General features: G+C 36.7%; 1 protein-coding gene across 2 annotated transcripts in view; it reads right to left on the bottom strand.

Annotated features, from left to right (window-relative positions):
* LOC120422589 (ETS-like protein pointed) overlaps positions 1–23,397 on the bottom strand; it is a 58,117-nt gene that overhangs the window by 6,168 nt on the left and 28,552 nt on the right. For both annotated transcript variants that reach the window (XM_039586080.2, XM_039586081.2), the window contains 3 exons: positions 16,682–17,094; positions 15,865–16,605; positions 15,400–15,557 (listed from right to left, as the gene is read on the bottom strand). In XM_039586080.2, the coding sequence (XP_039442014.1) occupies positions 15,400–15,557; positions 15,865–16,605; positions 16,682–17,094 (1,312 nt within the window). The remainder of the gene's footprint in view (positions 1–15,399; positions 15,558–15,864; positions 16,606–16,681; positions 17,095–23,397) is intronic.

The raw sequence follows: 23,397 nt of genomic DNA, 5'->3' as shown, positions 1-23,397 counted from the left end.
TTAAATTTCCCATAAAATGACATGTTCCAAAATTTTTTACAGTCGAGTAACGGAAAATGGGAGAATTTTTAAAACTTTTTTATTGTTTTTTTCGATGAAAAATACGTTTTTTCGGAATTCTGAGTACGCCATCAAATCGGGCGTCTAATTTTACATAAAAGTCCCTTTGACACCAAATTTCTATCTCATCACCGTGTTTCAGGCTGCAAATTATTGAAAAACACCTCTTTTTTCGCATGTTCAAAAATGGAAGGGTCGTACCGCCCCTCCGTCACGAGATATCAAAAAACGGACCTCGGATTCGTGATCAGGGCCAAAAGTTACCCCTTAGGACAAAGTTTCACGCAAATCGAAGAGGGGTCGGGGCAACTGTTGTGTGAGTTGGCGGAGAATTACCCATTTTTTATTTGGAAGAAAATTTGTGAGTATTTTTTGCGTGGCCATACAAGTCTTCAAAGTGTTTAAAAATGCACTTTTTGACGAAATTATTTTTTTCGCTGAAAACATTTTTTTTTTTGCAGCACTGTACAATGCAGGGTTGTTACGGAAAAGTCGAAAAAAAATCCGCGCCAGATCCGCGCCGACCCCAAGACCCAATCCGCGCGAAATCCGCGCCATATAAAAATCGCGACAAACATAGAAGAGAGTAACATAATGAATAAAATTTTAAACGAAAAAAGAATAATACAGAAAGCATTACTGATCCGTTGATCAGTTGTGGATTCATATCCCACCTGCACCAAGTGGAACCTTTTCTGCCATTTCTGAAACAATATTAGCATTTTTTGCAACACTTTAAATATCTTTGCTTTAAAAACAAACTCAGGAAAAAAATTTAATTCAAAAATTTAAAAAATATAAAACCCTAAAAAAAATCACCAAATTCTAAAATCTAGGGATTAATAATTTAATAATTTAATAATTTAATAATTTAAAAATTTAATAATTTAATAATTTAATAATTTAATAATTTAATAATTTAATAATTTAATAATTTAATAATTTAATAATTTAATAATTTAATAATTTAATAATTTAATAATTTAATAATTTAATAATTTAAAAATTTAAAAATTTAAAAATTTAATAATTTAATAATTTAATAATTCAATAATTTAATAATTTAATAATTTAATAATTTAATAATTTAATAATTTAATAATTTAATAATTTAATAATTAAATAATTTAATAATTTAATAATTTAATAATTTAATAATTTAATAATTTAATAATTTAATAATTTAATAATTTAATAATTTAATAATTTAATAATTTAATAATTTAATAATTTAATAATTTAATAATTTAATAATTTAATAATTTAATAATTTAATAATTTAATAATTTAATAATTTAATAATTTAATAATTTAATAATTTAATAATTTAATAATTTAATAATTTAATAATTTAATAATTTAATAATTTAATAATTTAATAATTTAATAATTTAATAATTTAATAATTTAATAATTTAATAATTTAATAATTTAATAATTTAATAATTTAATAATTTAATAATTTAATAATTTAATAATTTAATAATTTAATAATTTAATAATTTAATAATTTAATAATTTAATAATTTAATAATTTAATAATTTAATAATTTAATAATTTAATAATTTAATAATTTAATAATTTAATAATTAAAAAATTTAATAATTTAATAATTTAATAATTTAATAATTTAATAATTTAATAATTTAATAATTTAATAATTTAATAATCTAATAATTTAATAATTTAATAATTTAATAATTTAATAATTTAATAATTTAATAATTTAATAATTTAATAATTTAATAATTTAATAATTTAATAATTTAATAATTTAATAATTTAATAATTTAATAATTTAATAATTTAATAATTTAATAATTTAATAAATTAATAATTTAATAATTTAATAATTTAATAATATAATAATTTAATAATTTAATAATTTAATAATTTAATAATTTAACAATTTAATTATTTAATAATTTCATAATTTCATAATTTAATAGTTTCATAATTTAATAATTTTATAATTCAATAACTTAAGAACTTTCTTAAAAAATTAAAAATTTATGAATTAAAAAAAATCTATGTTAATTTTTCTTGTAATTTTTGAATGTGAGAATTCATATTTCTCTTTGCGTTTTTGAGTCTGCAAGTTTTGGCAATTTAAATTTATGAATTCTATTTATTTATTTTTTTGTTTAATTGAATATGTAATTTCTGAAATTTTCAATTTTAGACGGAGATTTTAGCAGATTGCTAAGTGGATTTCGTCATGTTTTGATAATTGGGAGTAGAACCAATTCTACTTAAATCAGAGTGGCAACAGAATCTTTCAATTTTTAATAAACCACAAATTTCAAAATTTAAATTTAAGAATGAAAAAACTTAAAAAATCTAAAAAGATCTGAAGCTTTTTGAAATTCTGTAATTAATATGCTCGCTCAATATTTATTGTTTCCTATATTAAAAAATGCCTTGGAAACTTTGGAACCCTGTACCGATCTTAAAAAAAATCTAAGGGTTCCAATCCGGAACATACCCTAAGAATCATTTATGTACATCCTTATGTTTAAATCTTTGGAAAATGTTTAAAATATGAGTCAGAAGATAAAAATTAAATGTATCATGTGAATAATTATAGAAAAATATTTAAACCAGGTCAGCAAATGTTAACAAAAATAATGAGTTTTAATGTTATGTAAAACGATGTCGACATAAGAAATCTCAATACATTTTTAAAAATAAACGCTCCTTGAAGATTATTTTTAAGATTCGTATTAAGAAAAAAAACAATGAATAATTTTCAGAAGAAAATTTTCTTCATTAACAACTTCTTAGAAATAGATATTTTTGCACGCATAGAAAAAGATTGAATTTATTTAATTGCTTATAATATTTTCCTTCGTAACTTCAAAGAAATTCTATCGTTCTCAATTATTTTATTTATGAAAATTGCTATCCGCGCGAAATCCGCGCCTGAACAAAATTAGCCAGCAAATCCGCGCCAGATCCGCGCGATACGCGCCATCCGCGCCATCCGCGCGATCCGCGCCGTCCGTAACAACCCTGACAATGGAATTTCTCAAAAATTCAAAATATTTTTGATCGATGCAAACATGCTGAATATGCTTTTAAATGCAGGAAAATGCATTTCAAATGGTTTTTATAATCTAGCCTTATATTTAGAAAGGCCAAATGAAAATTTAAAATGCGGTTTTGGAGGTCTCGGGACCAAAGACCCTGTAGCGTTTCCCGAGCAGACGGAAATACCTTGGGAATAACATTTTTTGATATTTGAAAATACTAGGACAATAATATTTTAAGTTTATGATTTGTTATTCGTTGTTATGTTTTTTTTCTGTTATTGGATTGTTATTATAATAACAGAATAATAACATTTTGAGTTATTCTTCGATCAAATCTTTGTTATTCTTTTTTGTTATTTTCACAACTTTTTACAAACGATCATCTCAATAACAGTTGGAGGTATTCTTCCATAACAAAAAATGTTATTGCAAAAAATAGACTAATAACAAATTTTGTTATGATAACATAAACTGTTATTTAACCCTTATGCAAAAATGAATTTTTCAAGAAGATTCCATAACACCTTCAGTTATTTTAACAGTATTTGTTATTGAAATGGCATGAATGTTGTTATTACCGTCTGCGACGTCCGGGTTTCGTCATTTTCCTGTTTTAGCGCGCGGAGCGTCCAAAAACTCATTTTATATTTTCAAAAAATGTTATCTCGGAGTACTTTAATTTTTCATAATTAATTTGTCCATATAATTTTCCATACAAATTTGGCAGCTGTCCATACAAAAATGATTTATGAAAATTCGAAAATCTGTATCTTTGGAAGGAATTTTTTGATCGATTTGGTGTCTTGGGCAAAGTTGTAGGTATAGATAAGGACTACACTGAAAACATATTATACAAGGTTAAAAAAATGGGTGATTTTTAATTTCACTTTTTGTCACTAAAACTTGATTTGCAAAAAAAAACACTATTTTTAATTTTTTATTTTCTGATATGTTTTAGGGGAACTTTGACGAGTTATGAATGTTTGAATCAATACTGATTTTTTTTTTAATCGAAATATTGGCCGAAACAAATTTTCAATTTCATTTTGATGAAATTTTGATAAAGTGCACCGTTTTCAAGTTATAGCCATTTTCAGGTAACTTTTTTGAAAATAGTAGTAGTTAGTCATTTTTTAAAATTAGTGCCCATGTTTGCCCACTCTTGAAAAAAATATTTTTGAAAAGCTGAGAAAATTCTCTATATTTTGTTTTTTTGAACTTTGTTGAAACGACCCTTAGTTGCTGAGATATTGCCATACAAAGATTAAAAAACAGTAAAATTGATGGTTTCTAAGTCTCACCCAAACAACCCATCATTTTCTAATGTCGTTATCTCAGCAACTTATGGTCCGATTTTAAATGTTAAAATATGAAACATTCCTGAAATTTTTCGATCTTTTCGAAAAAAATATTTTAATTTTTTTTAATCAAGACTAAAGTTTCAAAAGGGCGTAATGTTGAATGTTTGGCCCTTTTAAAATGTTAGTCTTGATTGAAAAAAAATTGCTGCCAAATTTGTATGGAAAATTAGATGGCCAAACTATGATGCAAAATGGCTTCTTTGGGCATACCAAAAAAGTTTCAGCCGGATAAAAAAATATAAAAAAATCGAATGCCCGAAATCTCAGAGAATTGCTCAGGTGTTTTTTTTTTTTGCGAAAATTGACGAAAATGTCCATTTTTCGGACCACCAACAAGGCGTAAGTCACCCGATCGGATAACTTTTTTTCGAATCATGCTGTTTTCGTGAGAAATTGCTGTATACATATAACTTGCACTTTATTCAAAAAATGTATTATTGATATTACTTCATAAATGTTTTAAAGTGTCATGGTGTAATATGGCAGAGAATAAAAAAAAATCAAAAACTATTAATGATTAAAACAAATCTCACATTTGCAAGGGAAGTTGGCCACTCTTTTTCTAAGCAATTCAAATGTGTAGTTTTAACTTTAGTTAAACTAAATAGACAAACTAAACCCAGCACATTTAAAACTCTTCATGACTGCTTTTTTAATTATTTTTTTCCGGTTGTTAAAACAACTTTTCACCAAAAAAAAATCCCCAAAACTTAAAAGAAAAAACAACGGTACTGTCGTTTGTGCACACAACTAGAACCGAACCAGTTTTTCCCCAAGACACTAGGCCCAAGCCTGCCAATGCACAGTTTACGGGTTGTGCTACCGGCTGTTACACCGCTAGGTAAGTAAACTATATAATAGTGTAACAAATTGGCTGTGGCTTAAGTGGGCTCTCGACTGACAACGCGCTGACATGAGTAATTTAATTAATTAGCGTGCGGGGGTGGCGATTATGAGGTAGTTGATTTTTCGGCGCCCTTTAACAGCGTAGGGTTATGTTAAAAACAACGCAGGAAAAACAAGTTACTCAGCAATTACTCACTTTTTATTTGTTAAGGAGGCTTTGCATCCAACAGTCGTTAGTTAACTCGAACGAGATTGCGCAAAAGCTTACTCTATTGTAGATCTTAAATATGTTACAAAATATGTTTTATTTCTTTCAAAATTATACGAAAATTTTAAAATATCTCTTTTAAAGCTAATCGAAAAAACACCTGAAAACACCTTCCTCGCTTCCTAAACTTGTTTTTGCCCAGATAAGTGATTGATTACAGACTGCCATATTTTAGTATTTTTTGTAAAATCAAACTAAGACAATGTGAAACATGCATTGTAATTTAAGCGTGTTTAAATAAGGCTTTCCACACTCAAAAAAATATTCACATTGAAGTTACGTGAAAATCTATGTGGTATTTTTCCACTAAAGTTTTCACGTAACTTCTATGAGGTGACGCTAGTAGAAATGAAATTTGCTTGGCCAGATCATTTCACGTTGATTCTACGTGTTTCACACGTAAAAGCTAAATGAATCAAACAATGATTTCTATATGTTTGTTGTAGTAAAAGTTATGGTTTTTTTTTGTTTTAGGAGATTATTTCTTTCACTTTTTTTAAATATAAATAAGAAGAAATTGAGTTCAGTTTTTATAACTTATTTTATTTATCAATCAATAATTTTCTTCTGAGCGGTCGAATCCGTTTCAACGCACAATACTTCTCGTTCTTCCCAACAATTGTTAATAATTGCCCCGATGATGAGCTTGACCGAGGATCAACGATTAGTCGAGTCCATTGCCTTGTCCACCGACCACGTTTAGCTGCTGCTCCTGTCATGACCGGCATAAGGGTGACCGCAGAGCACCCGGTGTAGACGATTGGATCAAGCTGGACACCAGCCCCATGACCTGGAACGGGTACTAGCACTTCTCCAGAACACACTCGGCGATGACCACGTCCGTTACATTTCTGGTGGCGTCACCACAGTTGCACCGGTCTTGATAACTATTCCGACCGAAGAAACCGGGATCGCCTTCTAGCGGTCCTTCGGGATACAGCCAATGTTGGCAGCGGCCACCATTCCAGAGGCCACAGGGAAAAGAAATGCGTCTGCCAGAGACCGGTCTCTGAAATAAGAAAAAAAAACATCAAATAAGCAAGAAGAAACCATTTAAACTTAATATTACTTACCAACTTTTTAATTTTTAAAGAAATTTTTGAGCACAGTCCGGCAGCAGGTCTTCACTGTGCGCCGTAAATTTTCATACTAAAATAGTCACGTAGAAATTTGGCGAACTCGAGAAAAAAAGGTGCGTTGAAGTTACATTTCAAAACACATAAAAGCTACATGAAAAAACCTAGTGGAAAAATACTATAAGGTTTTTCACGTAACTTCAACGTGCAAGTCTTTTTTTTCCAGAACACTTTCACATTATTTTTACGTGTGTCACGTAAAACGAGCCTAGCGAGGGGAAAGTCGGGGTTACGTGATTTTTCAGGTAGCATCAACGTGTGGATTATTTTGAGTGGACGTGCACGCAGAACACAGAACAGTGAGAACTACACTGAAAGAAACCAACATAGCAAAATCATATGCTTTTTCACGTGAGCTAGTCCAAAAACCAACACTATAACTTCACGTTTTTCCTTTGACTCTCACATGCTTTACATGTCAGATGAATGTGGATATCACTTAGCACCAGCTGACCGTTGGCAAAAACAAAATTCAATATCATTTCGCATGGTGTTCACATGAAATGAAGATGAATTGCACATCGATTGGCCCCAATCGACTTATCCTTCGATTTTGAAGTGAATGAACGTGAGATCCAAATGATTTGCACTTTGATTTGCCCCAATCGACATATCCTTTGGGTTTGAAGTGGAAGTCACGTTAGATTCATAGGTTTATGTTTTGAAAGCTGAATGTCGAAAAAGTCGGTGATTTCATAAAGTAAGATGGCCGCTAAGCAAACGCTAATTCTTTGAGCTCTAAACTAAAACTAAGTTTTTACTATAAAATTCCTTCTGTATCGAAAATTTATAGAAAAAAATCATGGTAAGCACTAACAAACTCTAATATATAGTAACAGTAATTTATAAAATACATATTTCATCACGTTTGCAGGGAATCACGATTCCAGCGATGGCCACAAGGTACACAACTTTCCTGGCGTTGGCGGAAGGTGCTGCTATTCCTATGCAGATTCCGAAGAATCTGCACCGTCGACATCGTCATTTAAAAAGGAAGAGACCAGTGACGTAAATTTTTGTCCTGTTTTATTGTATTATTGAGCTGATGGATTTACAAATAAAATTAAAAAATAACGATGCATATATTTTATTACGACCAAAAAATCACTCGAAATCCAATGGAATTTCATTTAACATTCACCAGAACATCATTGCAAATTCAAGTGTATCGCCACGTTAAGTTCACGTGTTTTTCTTTTGAATTTACCGCGTCGCGTGTTGATTTTTTTTCAAGTGATTTACACGTGAAATTCACATGCTAAGTCGTATGGGGCAGAATCATGTGTGAAACATGTGATATTACTATGTGCCTTTCTTTCAGTGTAGCAAAAATGCCTCACTTTCTTCTGATACAAGTCGCCATATTGAAATTGCTTGAAGATTCATACCCGTGCTATAAGGTAGAGGTCTTATAAAAGACGTCAAATAGCATCACTACACCAAAAACGACGTTTGAGTTCATTGTATTTTTCGAATTATGAGCAAAAATGAAAATTTATTGAAAAACCACGCAAATGTTGTTTATTTCGAGGTTCTTAAATAAGCTTTCTTGAAAGTTAGATTGTTTGAAAAAGTTTTTTCAATGTTTAGAATGTTACCAGGAGCTACTACGAAGGTTTTTTTTTTTTTTTAATTAAATATACTTTATTGAATCTTTCTTATAATAATTACATTTGGTTTACATAATAAGTGGTCAGCTGTGGCTCTTCAGCTTTAGTTTGCTTTTCGTGATTTAAACACTGTTCATTTTCTTAACTTTAAAAGTATATGATTTATCATTTTTGTAACACTAGGTACAACGAGGAAAAAAAAAAAATTTAAGAAAACATAACATAACTTAAAACTAACTTAATCTTAACATAAACTAAACCAATCCTTGAATCAAGGGGTATTCAGATATAGCACATTTTTCCCTGAATTTCAAACATTTTTCTTGAATCTTCTGATCCAACATTTTTACTTCTGCTAATTCATGAACCTCACTTGATCTTGTCCAGCCAGGAACATTCAAAACCATTTTAAGTACCTTGTTTTGGACTCGCTGGAGCTTCAATTTATGAGTTCTAGCGCAACACTCCCAAACAGGTACTGCATACTCAATAACGGGGTAAATTATTTGTTTGTAAACTGCTAGCTTATTTTTCAAAGATAGCTTTGATTTTCTGTTAATTAAAGGATACAAACACCTGATGAGAATGCTGCACTTGTTCAATATTTTATCTACATGCTGCCGAAACAATAGTTTCGAGTCAAGTATGAGACCTAAATAGACAACTTCCTTTGACCAGGGTATTGAAACATCATTCATTTTAATCAAAACATCATCCTTTGGGACAAATCGGGCCGATTTGGAAAGTGGAAAAATGATGGTTTGAGTTTTGGCTGCATTTATGCGAATTTTCCAGTCGCCAAAGTATTCGGAAAGAACGTCAAGACCCTTCTGAAGACGGCCAACTAAATATCTGGTTATTTTACCCTTATAAATAACGGCAGTGTCATCAGCAAAAAGTGACAACACACCATTACCAGGAAGAGTAGGCAAATCAGATGTAAAAATATTGTACAGAAGTGGGCCAAGAATACTTCCTTGGGGAACCCCAGCATCAATGTTGAATAATCCAGAAGCAATCCCATTCAGAAAAACCCTGAACGATCTCTCCGTAAGATAGTGCTGGATAATTTTGATAAGATACATTGGAAAACCGTATAAATAAAGTTTATGTATCAAACCATCATGCCAAACATTGTCAAAAGCCTTCTCAACATCCAACAAAGCCATAGCAGTTGATTTAGACTCAAGCTTATTCTGCTTGATGATTTTAGTTACTCTCGTAAGCTGATGAGCAGTATTATGTCCCTTACGGAAGCCAAACTGCTCATTCAAAATTATATTATTATCGTTGGTAAAATCCAAAAGCCTTGAATAGATGACCTTCTCAAAGAGTTTGGACAGACTACTCAAAAGACTAATGGGACGATAACTTGTTGGCGATGTTGGATCTTTTTGAGGCTTCAAAATTGGTATGACTTTGCCCAGTTTCCAATTGGTGGGGAAGTAACCAAGTTGCAAACATTTATTGAAAATATTGGCTAGATGTTGAAAGAACTGATCACTCTGTTTTTTCAACACTAGATTAAAAATGTTATCAAAGCCTGGAGCTTTCATATTTTTCATTTGTTTAACTGCAACTTTGACTTCCTCACCAGAAACATGGGAATCTGCAGGAAATTCAAAGGTAGAGTCATTGATTGTTGAAATACTATTGGCAACTGATGTTTCTTTACGGCTGGTCATGGAAGCGCCAAGATTATGTGAACTAACAAAATGAAGCCCAAGTGCATTTGCCTTTTCCTCGGATGTAATCAAAGGAGAATCCTCAACAATAAGAGGAGGAATAGGCTTTGGTTTGTTTTTAAGAACTTTAGAAAGTTTCCAAAATGGTTTTGAATAATTCCCAAGCTGGCTTACATGTTTTGAAAATTCTTGATTTCTGATATTGTCAAGTCGGTCTTGTATGATTTTGTTCAAATTGTTCACTGAAATCTTTTTGTCATAGTCCCCAGTCCGTTGATATTGTCTCCTATAAACATTCCTAAGTCTTATCAAGTGTTTAGTATCTACGTCAATATCAGTTACCTTAAAATTAACAGGAACCTCCCGAACGTTGGCAGCCTCTGCTTGGTTGATAGCCTGCTGGATCACCTCCAGCGAACGATCAATATCAGCAGAAGTTTCCGGGTGTTGATCATAGTCGATGTTGCTGTCTACCACTTGCTGAAACTGCTGCCAGTCAACGTTGTGGTAATCTTTCCGGGTTGGTTGCCGCTGCGGAGTAACGGATGCTCCAACCTCCACAACCACCGGATAGTGATCAGAACTCAACTCTTCAAACACCTCAGGATGAGCCACGTTCTCAGCCATATTGGTAATGAAGAAGTCGATGATTGAGTGATTTCCAGACCGAGCCACCCTCGTTGGACGATCCGGACTCACAACGTTGTAGTATCCGTTTTGCAGATCGTTGTGCAGAATCACTCCGTTCCGATTCCTCCTGCTGTTGCCCCAAACTTCATGCTTCGCGTTGAGGTCACCAGCGATGATGTACTTTGCGCTCCGCCGTGTCAGCTTCTGGATATCGCTCTTCAGTTTTGCTGCTGAACCATCTCTGGAATTCACCTGACGTGGGCAGTATGCAGCAATGAAGAGTACAGGGCCAACCGAAGTGGGAATTTCCACCCCAACGGCCTCGATGATGTCCAGCTTGAAGTGTGGCAGCCGGCGTGGCTTGAGATCACGATGAACAGCGACAAGCACACCTCCTCCTCCAGAAGTGGTCCTGTCAAGCTGCGTCGCAATCTTGTAGTTTTGCAGATAAACTTTTTCACCGGGCTTCAGATGAGTTTCCGTGATGGCAGCTACGTCGATCTCCTTCTCGCGAAGAAAATCCACCAGCTCTAAGTTCTTCCTCCTAATGGAGCAAGCGTTCCAATTCAGTAGCTTGAGGGACCTACGATCCATACTGGATGACGAACGAGGTCAGCACTTCAATCTGCTGGGTCTTGGTTTTGCATCCACGCAGTGCAGCGGACATCTGTTGGAAAATATTGAGGAGTTCGGTTGAGGTGTAAAGATCATTACCATTTTCCTCAACTGCTGGTTCTTGGGTTGGTCTTGGCTCCTGGCTGAAGCCCGGTGGTGGCGGTCTCGGCTCCTGGCTGGAACCCGGCCGTGGATGATTCATCTCAGCTCTCTTCCTGGGATCCAACGGCAACGGTGCCAAGTTTGGGACCTGGCGTCGCGGTTGAAGAGGTGGAAAATTTTGCTCCACCAGGGCTGGAGGAGTTCTACGACGCTGAGGCTGATTCTTCGTCGATGCTTGCTGCCGAATTTTCACGAACTCAGCTCTCTTGGGGCACTTTCGGTCGGTTGACGAGTGCTCACCGTTGCAGTTGAGGCACTTCACCAGCGAATCTTGGATGCACTGGGATGTGATGTGCGCATCGGTACCACATTTGCCACAACGACGCCTTAGGTGGCAGTTCTTACCTCCGTGCCCGAAACCCAGGCAGTTGAAGCATTGTGTGACGTCACGGTGCACTGGTCGGTATCGCTCCCACGACACGATAATGTTGAAAACCGCTCGGATTGCCTTCAGCTCAGGAAGCGTCGTCGATCCCTTAGCCAAATGCAGCAGGTAGAGCTGGTCACGGTACTTGATGTCTTTGTTGCGTCGGCTCATTTTGTGCACGGCCAACACATCCAGTTTCAAAACTTTTAGCTCGGCAGCTAATTCCTCCACTGGCATGTCGTACAGACCTCTGACGACGATTTTGTACGGCTTATCCATGGCAACATCATGGGTGAAGTACTCCGCCTCGTTTTCGGTCAAGTAATCCTTGACCAGTTGATAGTGCTGCCTGGATTGCACCAGCACCTTAAATCCGTCCTGACACAGACGAATGTTGCCTAGGACTTTCCCAGACTTGATGAGTTCAACCAGCCCCGCTCGAAAGTCGATCGTTGCTGTTGATTGCCGCACATAAAAAGGAGGCAGTTTCTCCTTTCGCTGTTTCACTTCATTCTCCTTTGCTTTCGCTACCTGGTCCTCGTCAGGCAGTCCAGCAAACTTGTTGTTCTTCAATAGCTGCTCCTCGTGCGACGAAGAGTTCTCCTCCTCCTCATCCATCGGTACAGTACCGTCGCTCTTTTTCGTCTTTTTGCTGTTCGATGTCACTTCCAAAAGCACCTTCCTCTTGGAAATTCCCGGTTTTTGGCCATCAGTTGAGGCCTCAACCTTCCTTTTGGAAATTCCCACTTTTTTGCCTGCTTGAGCCGCAGGTAGGGCAATATTGCCGGCGTTTTGCGCCGGGACGCGACGAGTCATGTTGATTCAGACAACCTTCACCAACGAATGCTCGGATAACAATGAGCTACTACGAAGGTAATCAAACAACAACAGAACCTTCAAATTATTTAGAGGCTTGGTGGTGGAAGTGTTAAATTAAAATCCACTTGGGGGTAGAATGGACCACCCTTTTCCTATCTTATAAAAACAATCAAAAGTTTCGAAATTTGAGCTAAATGGATTATTTAACTCCTGGTAACTTGACAAATCACGTTTAATGCAATATATTTGATTTTTTAATAGTTTTGGAGCTTATTTTGAAAATAGTGTGTTATTTCGACATATTTACACTATTTTCAAAAATGTTTGTTTTGTTAAGTGACTATATTTATAAAAGTGATCAAACTTCATGGAAATTATGTTGGAAAGGTTCCTTAAGTAATTTCTTATCACCGTTAAACGTTGTATTAGACGAAATGGCTTGTTTTCTAAGTTGGCCCATTCTGCCCTGCACCCTGGAAAATTAGTCGAAACCTACTGAGAATATTGGCTCGAGCCTCGACTCGATTCCGGCTCGATCTCGAGCCAGATCGACTCGAGGCTCGAGCCAAAATTCTCAGTGGGAAGAAACAAATTTGTTTAAGTGCATCAAAAATAGTTTTACGTCGTCTTTTTCATCAACAAGGGAACATTCCAAAGCATAAGCCACAAAAAAAAATATATGGAGCGTGGACAATTTTTCCCAAATCTGAGTGACGTTAACCCATATTTTACATTTTCCCCATTTACTCATTTCTCCGTAGGTTCTGATTTGACAGAAACTGATTAATTTTGAAATAGAAGACAGTTTCATGAAAATAATAATAAGGATCATTTTCGGATAATGTAAAAGGCTGATTTGAATTTTTTTCTAACATCGTAATACAAGATGATTCCCTGCTCTTCCGTATTTTATGAGCCCTTTTCCAAGATGACACATGTTTAAAAATTCCAAAAGAAAAAGTTTATGTTTAGCTCACACAACAAACTAAAAATTAGTTTTCTACACAATTGGCATACACGTATATTACACCGTTTTATAAATACTTTGTTGAAATCCGTCGTTTTACTCGCTTCTAATATCGCACCAATTTGAAAAACGTTGCTTGCCATCCTTTTTCTCTTGGAATCTTTAGAAACCTCTTTGTCGCTTGACCCAAAGGACTCACCCGGAGAAAAGCGCCAGGAGACCACCCTCGCGTTACAACGCACTTTATTGTTGACCTGTTTTTTTTTTGTTTGCCTGTTTGTTTGCTTGGTTTACAATAATATTTTACTTTACTTAAATCACTTACATTTTACTACACAGCTTCGCTAATACTCTCGCTCGCTCGCTCACCCACTCACAAAGCTCTCGTGCTCTTTCGCTCTTGCTCTCTCACTCTCGCGCGGACACAGCGATTGGTTTTAATTTTTTTAAGGTTTTTTTTTTGTTTTAAAAATAATATTTTATATAAACACGAACAGCACGATTTAAGCTCTAGATAGTACTATGATTTTTCTTTCCTCTGCTCCCGGGAAAGGGACAGGTTGTGGGATAAAAGGGGGAGGCATTGTTTCTTGTGTTTTTTTTTTCTTGCGGGGAGATCAGCTGCTTCCACTCTTCTTCTTAACTTTCAAAATTTCGAACGATGATTTGGTGAAAAAAAAAACGAGAAGAGGGAGCTACACTAACTTTTTGTTGTTGTTTTTTCATAAATTCTCATTCGCTCACATTTGCGCACTTTTTGTCTCTTTCTACTAAATAGTTTTTTTGTTTTTTATTACAAATAACATTCACATGCTTTATTTTATACTGCTTTTTCAGATTTCGCTAAATCTGCTTGATTGTTTAAACTATCTCATTTGCTTTTCTATTAATAATTAATAATAATCGTACATTTATATATATGTTGAAAGTATATCTAAAATAGAAAAAAGAAAAACTTATCACAAAGCTTCACAAATAATTGTTTTAACTAAAAAATAATAAAAATAAAATTTGTTTCTTTCCCCCTTTTAACTCTCACATCCTTCGATTCTAGCTTTGTTGTGCAACGTAATTCTTTTCGCTGCGCAGCAGTTTTGACTCTTCTTTGCATGCAGTTTTAAGTAAAATTAAGTTACGCTTGTTTCCTACCGTTTCTCACACTGTACACTGATAGAGGGAGTACGCTTCATTTATTTTAGATTTTTTTTAGAACAAGGAGTACTAAAAAGTAGGGAAATCTTTTCCTTCTTGATTTTGTTTTGGTTTTTTTCTTTTCGTTAGTTGATTTTCCCTCGGCGATTGAAGTACGTTTGTTTTGGAAGAGCTTCCGAGATAAAATCAATAGAAACAGTAGAGGGGAAGGGGGGTAACGATCTTAAAGTTGTTTTTTTTTTCTTTCTCACAAATGGAAGCACGATTAATGTGTGTGTGTGTGTGTTTTTTTTAGTCTGAGTTTGTGTGTGACGGTCCAGCCTGCAGTGTTGCCAGCGAATACTTGACGTTTCTCCGAGCGAAGATCGGTCCTTGAGCGGCACACTTTCCTTTCTAGGACAGGAAGTGGGAGGTGGTTACACAATGCATTTTAGCTATGCCTTGTTTTAACCCTCTACTCATCGTCCTTTTTGTCAGGTTTAAGGTCCACCATTTCATGCACTTGTTTGGCTGAGTATCTGTTGATTGTTTGTGGAGAAACAGAAGTGATTATTAGCATTGAACGGAATTTTCAATGGTTTTAGAACAATTGTTCTAATCGTGTGTAAACGGCTTTTTTCAAAGTAATTTTCGATTTTAGTACATTTGTACTAAACATTTAGAACAAAAAAAAAAATGTCAAACTTACCCTAGCAGAGTCTGTAGATCACATACGAAGCGGTACACGTAGCGCTTGCCGGCGGTCTTGTGGATAATGTTCTTATCGTAGTAGTACCGCAGGCCTCGGCTCAGCTTCTCGTAGTTCATTTTTGGCTTGTTTTTCCTGACGCCCCATCGGCGAGCAACCTGGAAAAGAGAGGGAAAAAAATAATTTGCTTAATTTGCGAACGTAAATAAAATAAACATTTGTTACTCAAAGTTGAGTTCAATGTAGGACATTCCATTTTGAGTAGTTTAAACTCTATCAAATTTAAGTAACGTCGCGTAATCGTGTATTGTGACAGCATGAAATCAATCAAAGCTAGCTGTGCAAAACAAAACCATTTTTCCGTGAAAAGACACCGAAGTTGTAAGTAAATTGAAAACTGTGCGAAACAAACATTTTTTTTGTGAAAAAACACCGAAGTTGTAAGTAAATTGTCGATCAACCTACCTCATCCGGATCGGTCAACTTGAACTCCCACTCGTCGCCGGTCCAGGAGATAAAGTTCTGGCAGGTCTTGTCGGTGAGCAGCTCCAGCAGAAACTGCCACAGCTGGATGGGGCCGGAACCGGTGAAGCAGGGCGCTCCACCCTGCGCACCGTACGTTCCGAGCATGGTCTTGTCGAAGCCCATCGTAGTGCCCATGTACGCCGGATGCTGGAAGTCCAGCAGGGACGGATGCGCACCCGGATGTCCCGGATGTTGACCCGGATGACCGTGCAGCTGGCTCCACGGATCCAAGTGTCCCCCCAGGCCCGTACTGTCATTGTTGTTGTTCCCCGTGCTGCCCTGCGGTGACGTCGTATTACTCGGCACGGTCTGGAACGGCGGCGTGTCGTACGGCGAGCTGTACTCGTGGTACCCGTCGTGGTGCGGATGGTGATGGTGCTGACTGCTGGCGTGACCCCCGTGTCCTCCGTGGTGGCTGTGACTGTTTTGCGAACCGGTGCCCGCACCGGCCGTCGCCGTCGACCCCCCACTGTGATGATGCGGCTGGTGGTACCGGCCGCCCCGGCTCGTGTACGGACCGCTCTTGTAGTGCGGCGCCATGTACTTCTGCTCCATCTGGATCGCCGAGTAAAACTCCGGACTGTTCTCCAGGTAGCCGTGGCTGGGCGTTTGCGTCTCCGGCTGGGGCAGCGAGTGGTACTGGTCCTGGTCCTCGTAGTGACCCGGCACGACGCCAAAGTTCTGCAAAAGAGAGAGAAAAAAAAACCCTAGGTTAGAATCCGACAACTTCCCGCCTAAAACGTCCCAACCAACTCACCGGAAGATCATCGATGTTGATGAAGCTGTTCGGCTCGTGCTCTTCCTTCATCTGCGGGTGGTTGCCGCCGCTGGAGGAGGTCGTCGACGGGGTGTTTGCACTGTTGCTGCTCGAGTAGTTGCCGCTACTGCTGCTGCTGCTGTTGTTGGCCGCACTCCGGGCCGCCGCCGCCGCCATCGAGCTCAGATACGAGGACATGCTGTTGCTGGTGGTGGTGCTGCTGCTGTTGTTTGCGGAGGATGATGAGTTGTTTGTGCTGGTACTGATGTTATTACTATTGCCACCGCCGCCTCCTCCTCCGCCACCTCCACCACCGGAACTTCCGGAGTGCTGCTGCTGCTGCTGGTTGCTGGACGATTGCTGGCCCAGTGGCGGGGGAGAGCTATTGCTGCGATCGTGGAGGGACGTGTAACCTGAGGAGAGGAAAGAAAAGAGACGATCGATCAGTACTGCACTTCCGGTTGTAAACAACATGCGCCCGCGCGCGCTCTTTGAGGTTATGATCTCTTCAACGACGCTGTTTATTTCGGCGCTGCGAAGGAAGTTGCGTGAAAATTATGACCACGCAACGAAAATTATTATGATTTCAATTAAAACCATTAGAATGAAGCATGCGGACGGAATGCATTCTGCTTCCGTTTCCGATCGACACTCTTCTTCTAGGCGTCGCGCGTATCCAAGTAGGCGCGCGCGTGTACGTGTTTTGTCTTTCGAGATTGTTTACAACCAGTCAAGTCGCGTGTGCAACGCGCGCACTTCGAGCAGGCGATGATGGTTGGGGTGTTTATGTTTATGTCGACGGGGGTGGGGGAACCACACGGGAAAAAGCTAGAAGAGTCAGTCGATGAAGAACAATAACATGTTGGATTATCATATTTTGAATGACGTCAGGTCTTCCGTTCTGGGCGTAGCGGCGATCGCCGCTAATGACTAAATGTTGCAATGCGTGACAAGTGTATTATGGGTGAGTGATTCAAGCAGACGAGCAGCTGTCAAAGTTTGTTTATTTTTTCAAGGCTTGTAAAGAAAAGAAAGTTGTTTCTGGTTTTCATAGATTTGTCATGCTCATTTTGACATTTATTTTTCCTTTTTTTTATTGAAAGAATATTTTTAAATATATTTTCTGCTCAAAAGTGAGTCTTTTGGCTTCAGAGTGCACGTTTATTGTGTGCGAACCAAAGGCTGTCAAAATAAGAGTACTTTGATTCAAAGTTCAAAATTGCAACTTTGTCATCTGTCAAAGAATTTGATCAACTGTCCACAGCTGCTGTCAACAATACAAATCCAGAGTTGTTTGTCCACCTTTTCTCCTTGCTTTGTCCCATTGTCAACAGTTGAAAACAACCTGCCCAAGTGGACGCGGCTCGGCGACTTTCATTCATTCATAAAATCGTTTGTTTACCTTTCGTCCAACCCAGCCCCTTCCGGCCGGCCAGTCAAAAGATGAATCAATATTTGACATTTTCTTAAGCGGTTTTGTTTGCGCCCCACAAATAACGCGTCGGCGGCGGCGACGTTGCTCTCGAAAAGTCAGTTTGACTTTTGTAAACAATCGGATACAAGCTCGTAAATGTGTCCAAACTAGCAATTTAAAAATTGGTTAAATAATAATGTAGCATATTCGTTATTTCTTGAAGCTTAATTGGAAATCTAGAGTATTTTTGAAAAGGTCCTCTAAACATATGAAAGACAATAGTTTATAGGTTCTTTTAAAAAAAAAACTCTGGAATTTACTTTCGCAAAAGAACTGTTCATTTGAATTTCTTCACATAATTTTCTCACGTTCCTGGAAACTCCAAGAACAAAGCCTTCGACTTTTATGGCGTCGCCATTATGGCACACGGAGGATCAAAGCAGGCCGCATCTGTCAAACTCTTCGGGAGGAGACCTAACCCCACCACGACGCTCACTTGGATGCTGCTGCTGCCCAGTCACGAAATATTCTAGCAGAGCTGGTTCTGTCAGAATCCTGCTAGAACGGTGGAACATTTCTGCTAGAATTCTGTAAGAATATCCAGCTCTGTTAGAACTCTGCTAGAATCCTGCTAGAACGCCGTGACTGGGTGGTGGAGAGGGAGCCTAACCTCTCCAAATCTTCCCACAACGCAAGGGGCGTGTTGCCAGTTGCTTCTAATCTCTCGAGTTTCCCACAACTACGCGCGCGAGAGCGAGAGCATCTCGCGCTCCGAAGTAAAAGGGACGGCCATGTGTTATAATGTTTACTTCGTTTCGGTAAAATTCCATGTACTTTTGTAAAATTTTATCCCAATTAGGTAAAATTTTATCCCGATTAGGTAAAATTTTATGTAAAATATGTAAAATTTTATCTTGTAAAGGTAAAATTTTATGTAAAATCTGTAAAATTTTATCTTGCCACTATCGATAGAAGATCACAGGAACCTCGATTTACCCACAACCACGCGCGCGAGAGCGAGAGCATCTCGCGCTCCGAAGTAAAAGGGACGGCCATGTGTGGCGCGAATTTGCTTTCTTCCTCTCACTCTAGCTCTCATTGATGCATTCCATTCAAGGCGCGATTGATTCGATTTTAGATTTCCGACCAACCGGGCGCGCGAGAGATTATTAAGTTTCGGGCATGCGCACGATCTCGTAGGCTGTCCCACTCTCTCTCTCTCACTCACGTTCACGAAATCAAGATCGGCTTGATTGAGCACCGCGGAGATTCGATGTTTTCGCGTTCGGCCCATACTAGATTTCGGCGCGAGTTCGGAGCCTGCTTCGATCTCGTCGCCTGAGAAAAGGTCGCAGATGGCGATCGAAGATCGCAAGAACCTTTTTTTAAGGTTGATTCTTTTCAAAATTATGAAAAAAAAAACAGATTCGGCAGGTACCCACTGAGAACTTTGGCTCGAGCCTCGACTCGATTCAGGCTCGATCTCGAGCCAGATCGACTCGAGGCTCGAGCCAAAATTCTCAGTGGGTAGCTGAGCGCAACATTGTTGCCAACCTAAGAGTGCAACAAAAGCCCATCCATCCGTCAATTATCGCGTTAATCTACGCGCTTTGACAGCAATCAGAACTCGTCTAGTAGCCGCCGTCGCGAGCGTGCACGTCCAAATTACACACGTTTTTGCTGCGCTCCTTCCTTCAGTATTGCGTTTCTCAAAACGAGAATTGCGCGCAAAAGAAGAGAGTCAGCGAGCTGGAAGCAACATATTTATGCTAAATGGGAAGCATTTTCCCCTTCGTCCGCGGTCGAGCGGAGCGAGTTTACATTAGTTTTAATTGTTGAATTATTATGAGCGAAATTGCGTGACTTTTTCTAGCCGTGTACCACTGGTTGACAGAATTATGGATTTTCACTGCACACTCAATTCAAGTAACTCATTTCGTCAAAACAGAAACTACTCAGAAATTAGTTTTGGAAGTTTTCTTATCAAGAATTTCTGGGTAAATTTCACTCGCGTAAAATTATTTCAAAATACCGTAAACCGGGGTGACTTTGATAGGATTTCAATTTGTTTTTAGAATATTTTCCAACAGGTAAGGTTTTTCTCAACATTATTATTTTTAAAACATGTACTGGGGTAGGCCACACAAAGTCCATGCACTATTTCGGAAAAAAAAGTTTTTTCAATAATGTTTAGAAAAATAGTTACGTTAAAAATTCTAAGTTTTAATTCCGGGGTGACTTTGATAGTCATAGTTTTTCTTGTTAAAATCATATTTAAGATGTTCAAACTTTATTTGTACGCTAAATGTACCATCACTTAAGTAGCTGATATAGTTTTTAAGAAAAAAATCAATGTTTATATTTAGTTAACTAAGTGTATTAGCTTTTTAGAAAAATACATTTAAATTTTAGGTAAAATTGTTAAAAGTCGGAATTTTGCCTGAAATTTGTTAAAACTAGTTTTGTTTATAAAATTATCGATTTATATTGCATTTTATACTGAATTCGAAGCACGAATCACAAGTTTTCACATTTTACATGAAATTTGTTCAACTGAAATTGCCTATAAATTTGGAGATTTTTTTAAATTGTGTTTCAAAAACACATATTATTTATTATTTACAAACTTTTTTAACCTTCTCCTAGTAGAAAATTGTCCAAAGAATCCGAAAATGCATTCCGTTTTCCGATTAAAAATCATGTTCATTGAGAAAATCATGACACTTTGAGAAGTTTAAAATAATGACTTTCATCAACATTTTCTTAACTATAGTTAACTAACTTTTTAAACTTGTCAAAATTTTATGAAAAGTTCTTCTTGAGGTACTTTGAACACTTCTCTACCACGGTCAGTATGTTTCTAAGCCATTCCTTGCGTATTTTAATTGTACTCTGCATTTTGCGGAAAAATCGAAAACCTATCAAAGTCACCCCGTTTTACGATAGTCCCCAAAATGCATTCTATGATTTGTTTGATGTTGTTCAAATTTGATTAATTTGAGTGAAAATTGCTTTAAAATGGGTTATTTGAAATCAGCATGTGTGGCAAAAAAAAACTCTGGAAATGTTAACTTCTTTGAATGCCTTTAGATTTACACGGTTTTCATATAATAAAATACAATTAAAAAAAATACACTAGTATTATAAAAAAAACAAATTATCACTTTTTACCAGATGATGGTTTTATTTTTGATTTAACATTAAAATTCTTTTCCATCGCAATCTCATCCAAATTCACTAATATTTCGTTGAAACAAAGCATGCTCGAAATGCTTAAAAGGGATGCCACACTTTCACCTTAAAATGACTCAGAATTCATTGAAGCTACATTTTCTCAAACATAAATTTGTGTAAAAATGTCTAATTTGGGTAAAATTTACTCAAAATTTATCAAAATATGAGTAAAAATTGAATCCCTTCTAATATTTAAATGAAAACTTTTTAAGAAAAAATATTGGAAATGAAAAAAACTCAAATTTAATTTAATCAGACAAAAATTAGTTGTTTATAAAATAATTTTGAAAATAAAAGTAACACTGAAATTATGATACATTATGATGATAAGCTTGCACTCTGACCAAAAACCATCCCAATTCCTTCAGAAAAAAAAATTACTCGGAAATTAAGCTCGAAGAAAATTAGATTTCAGTGATTTTCTCACAATTTTGGATGACTCTTGAGTTAACCAACAAGCTGATTAAGAATAACTTTGATTTTGCAAAAAGCGGAGGTAATCCAAAATAAATTTTAAGGAAAAACTTATCAAAGAAAAAAAACAGTATAGTCATTTTCGGGAAACAGTGACTGAGAACGAACCTCACATTTTAGATAAATTTTCCGTGTACTTAGTATGATTCGATAGTTTCGAGGTTAGCCAAAATAAACTTTTCATTTTTTTCTTTTCAAATGGAATATTTTTTTTATTTTTGTTCTAAGCTTTTTAAGCAGAATAAAATTTAAGTTATTTTATAAACTTTTTATTTACATAATGGGTGGAATGCACCCTAGTTTGAGTTTGTTCCGTATTGAATAATTTTGAAGGTTCTTGGGGGAAAAAAATAGAGTTGTCATTGTTTGTCTAATATCCGGGATGCCACATTTGAAGATTTTCGAGCACAGGCTCAATGCTCAAACGTATTGTTTTGCCATGTTATTCGATGATTTTTAAATAAATGAATTACTCACGAAAAAGATAACAATTTTTTGCTTCTTTTGCCAAAAACAGACTTGTAAAATATTATTTTGTCATTAAGTTAAATTCATTTGCGTTTTTGTGATGTGCCCGAAAATCTTCAAAATCTGGTATGCCTGTCTAATATAACCGTTTATAAAGAACCCAAACAATACACTGTGAATTGAGATTACTCAAATTTTATGCAGAGTTTAGTCTTCGCATTTCTTTTAAGTGGATTTGAAGTTGGATCATGTTGTGATTTGAATACAGATCTCTCTGAACGTCTCATTTCTGTCATTCAATTAGGTAACTCTTATCAGGTCTATAATTTCCAACCAGGAAAACTTTCCATAAAAGTCAACTTGCCCTAATCTCGCTCCAACTCGACTCGATTAATTCGAACCCAATCTTCGCGCGACGCGTTCGTTCGATCATCATACCTCATAATCAGCATACAAGACGCCACTTAAATTGTCAACTACTTTCCCAGCCCGGTCTTCACGAATCGATTACCATCCCACCATCCTCAGCTGGAATCCTTACCCCTAACTCGACTAGGCGACACCACTGAGCCAATTCCGATAAGAGTGTGCCGTGTGTGATTAATCGACGCAAATCAGGAACTCGAACCGCTCTACTGAACTAAACACATAATTACACGTAATTCACTCCGAGGTAGAGTTGAGCGCGGCCCCAGGTGGCCGCCGGCCACTCTCCGTCAGACGTCTATCATCACTTGGGCTCGACCCGATCTCTTATCTTCTCCTTCTGGTGGTGACAACGCGGAGTTTAGCCGAGCGACTCTGAGCACGATGAATCCCTCAGATGGGGCTCTCCTGGCAACCAATTTCGTATTAATTTTAATTTTAATATAATAATAACTGTTTATGCGCTGTCCAGTGGACAGCGCCCAGAGATGACCAGCGCAAGAAGGGTTGAGTAATCTGTAATTATCGATTTTATCGTCTTTTTGCACTGGCAGTTTGAAGTCGCACTAGTGTGCGAGCAGTAATTAAATGAGGCACTCTTTTATTTATAGCTAGCTCTAAAGTGACATTTTAACGGCCCTATGAGAGTGGGGCCTAGAAGTGGCCACCTGAACGGCGTTCAGGATGATTAACGATTCGT

Source organism: Culex pipiens, chromosome 1 (assembly GCF_016801865.2).
Source record: "Culex pipiens pallens isolate TS chromosome 1, TS_CPP_V2, whole genome shotgun sequence".
NCBI classification, from domain to species: Eukaryota; Metazoa; Arthropoda; class Insecta; order Diptera; family Culicidae; genus Culex; species Culex pipiens.
This window is presented reverse-complemented; position numbering and strand designations above follow the sequence as displayed.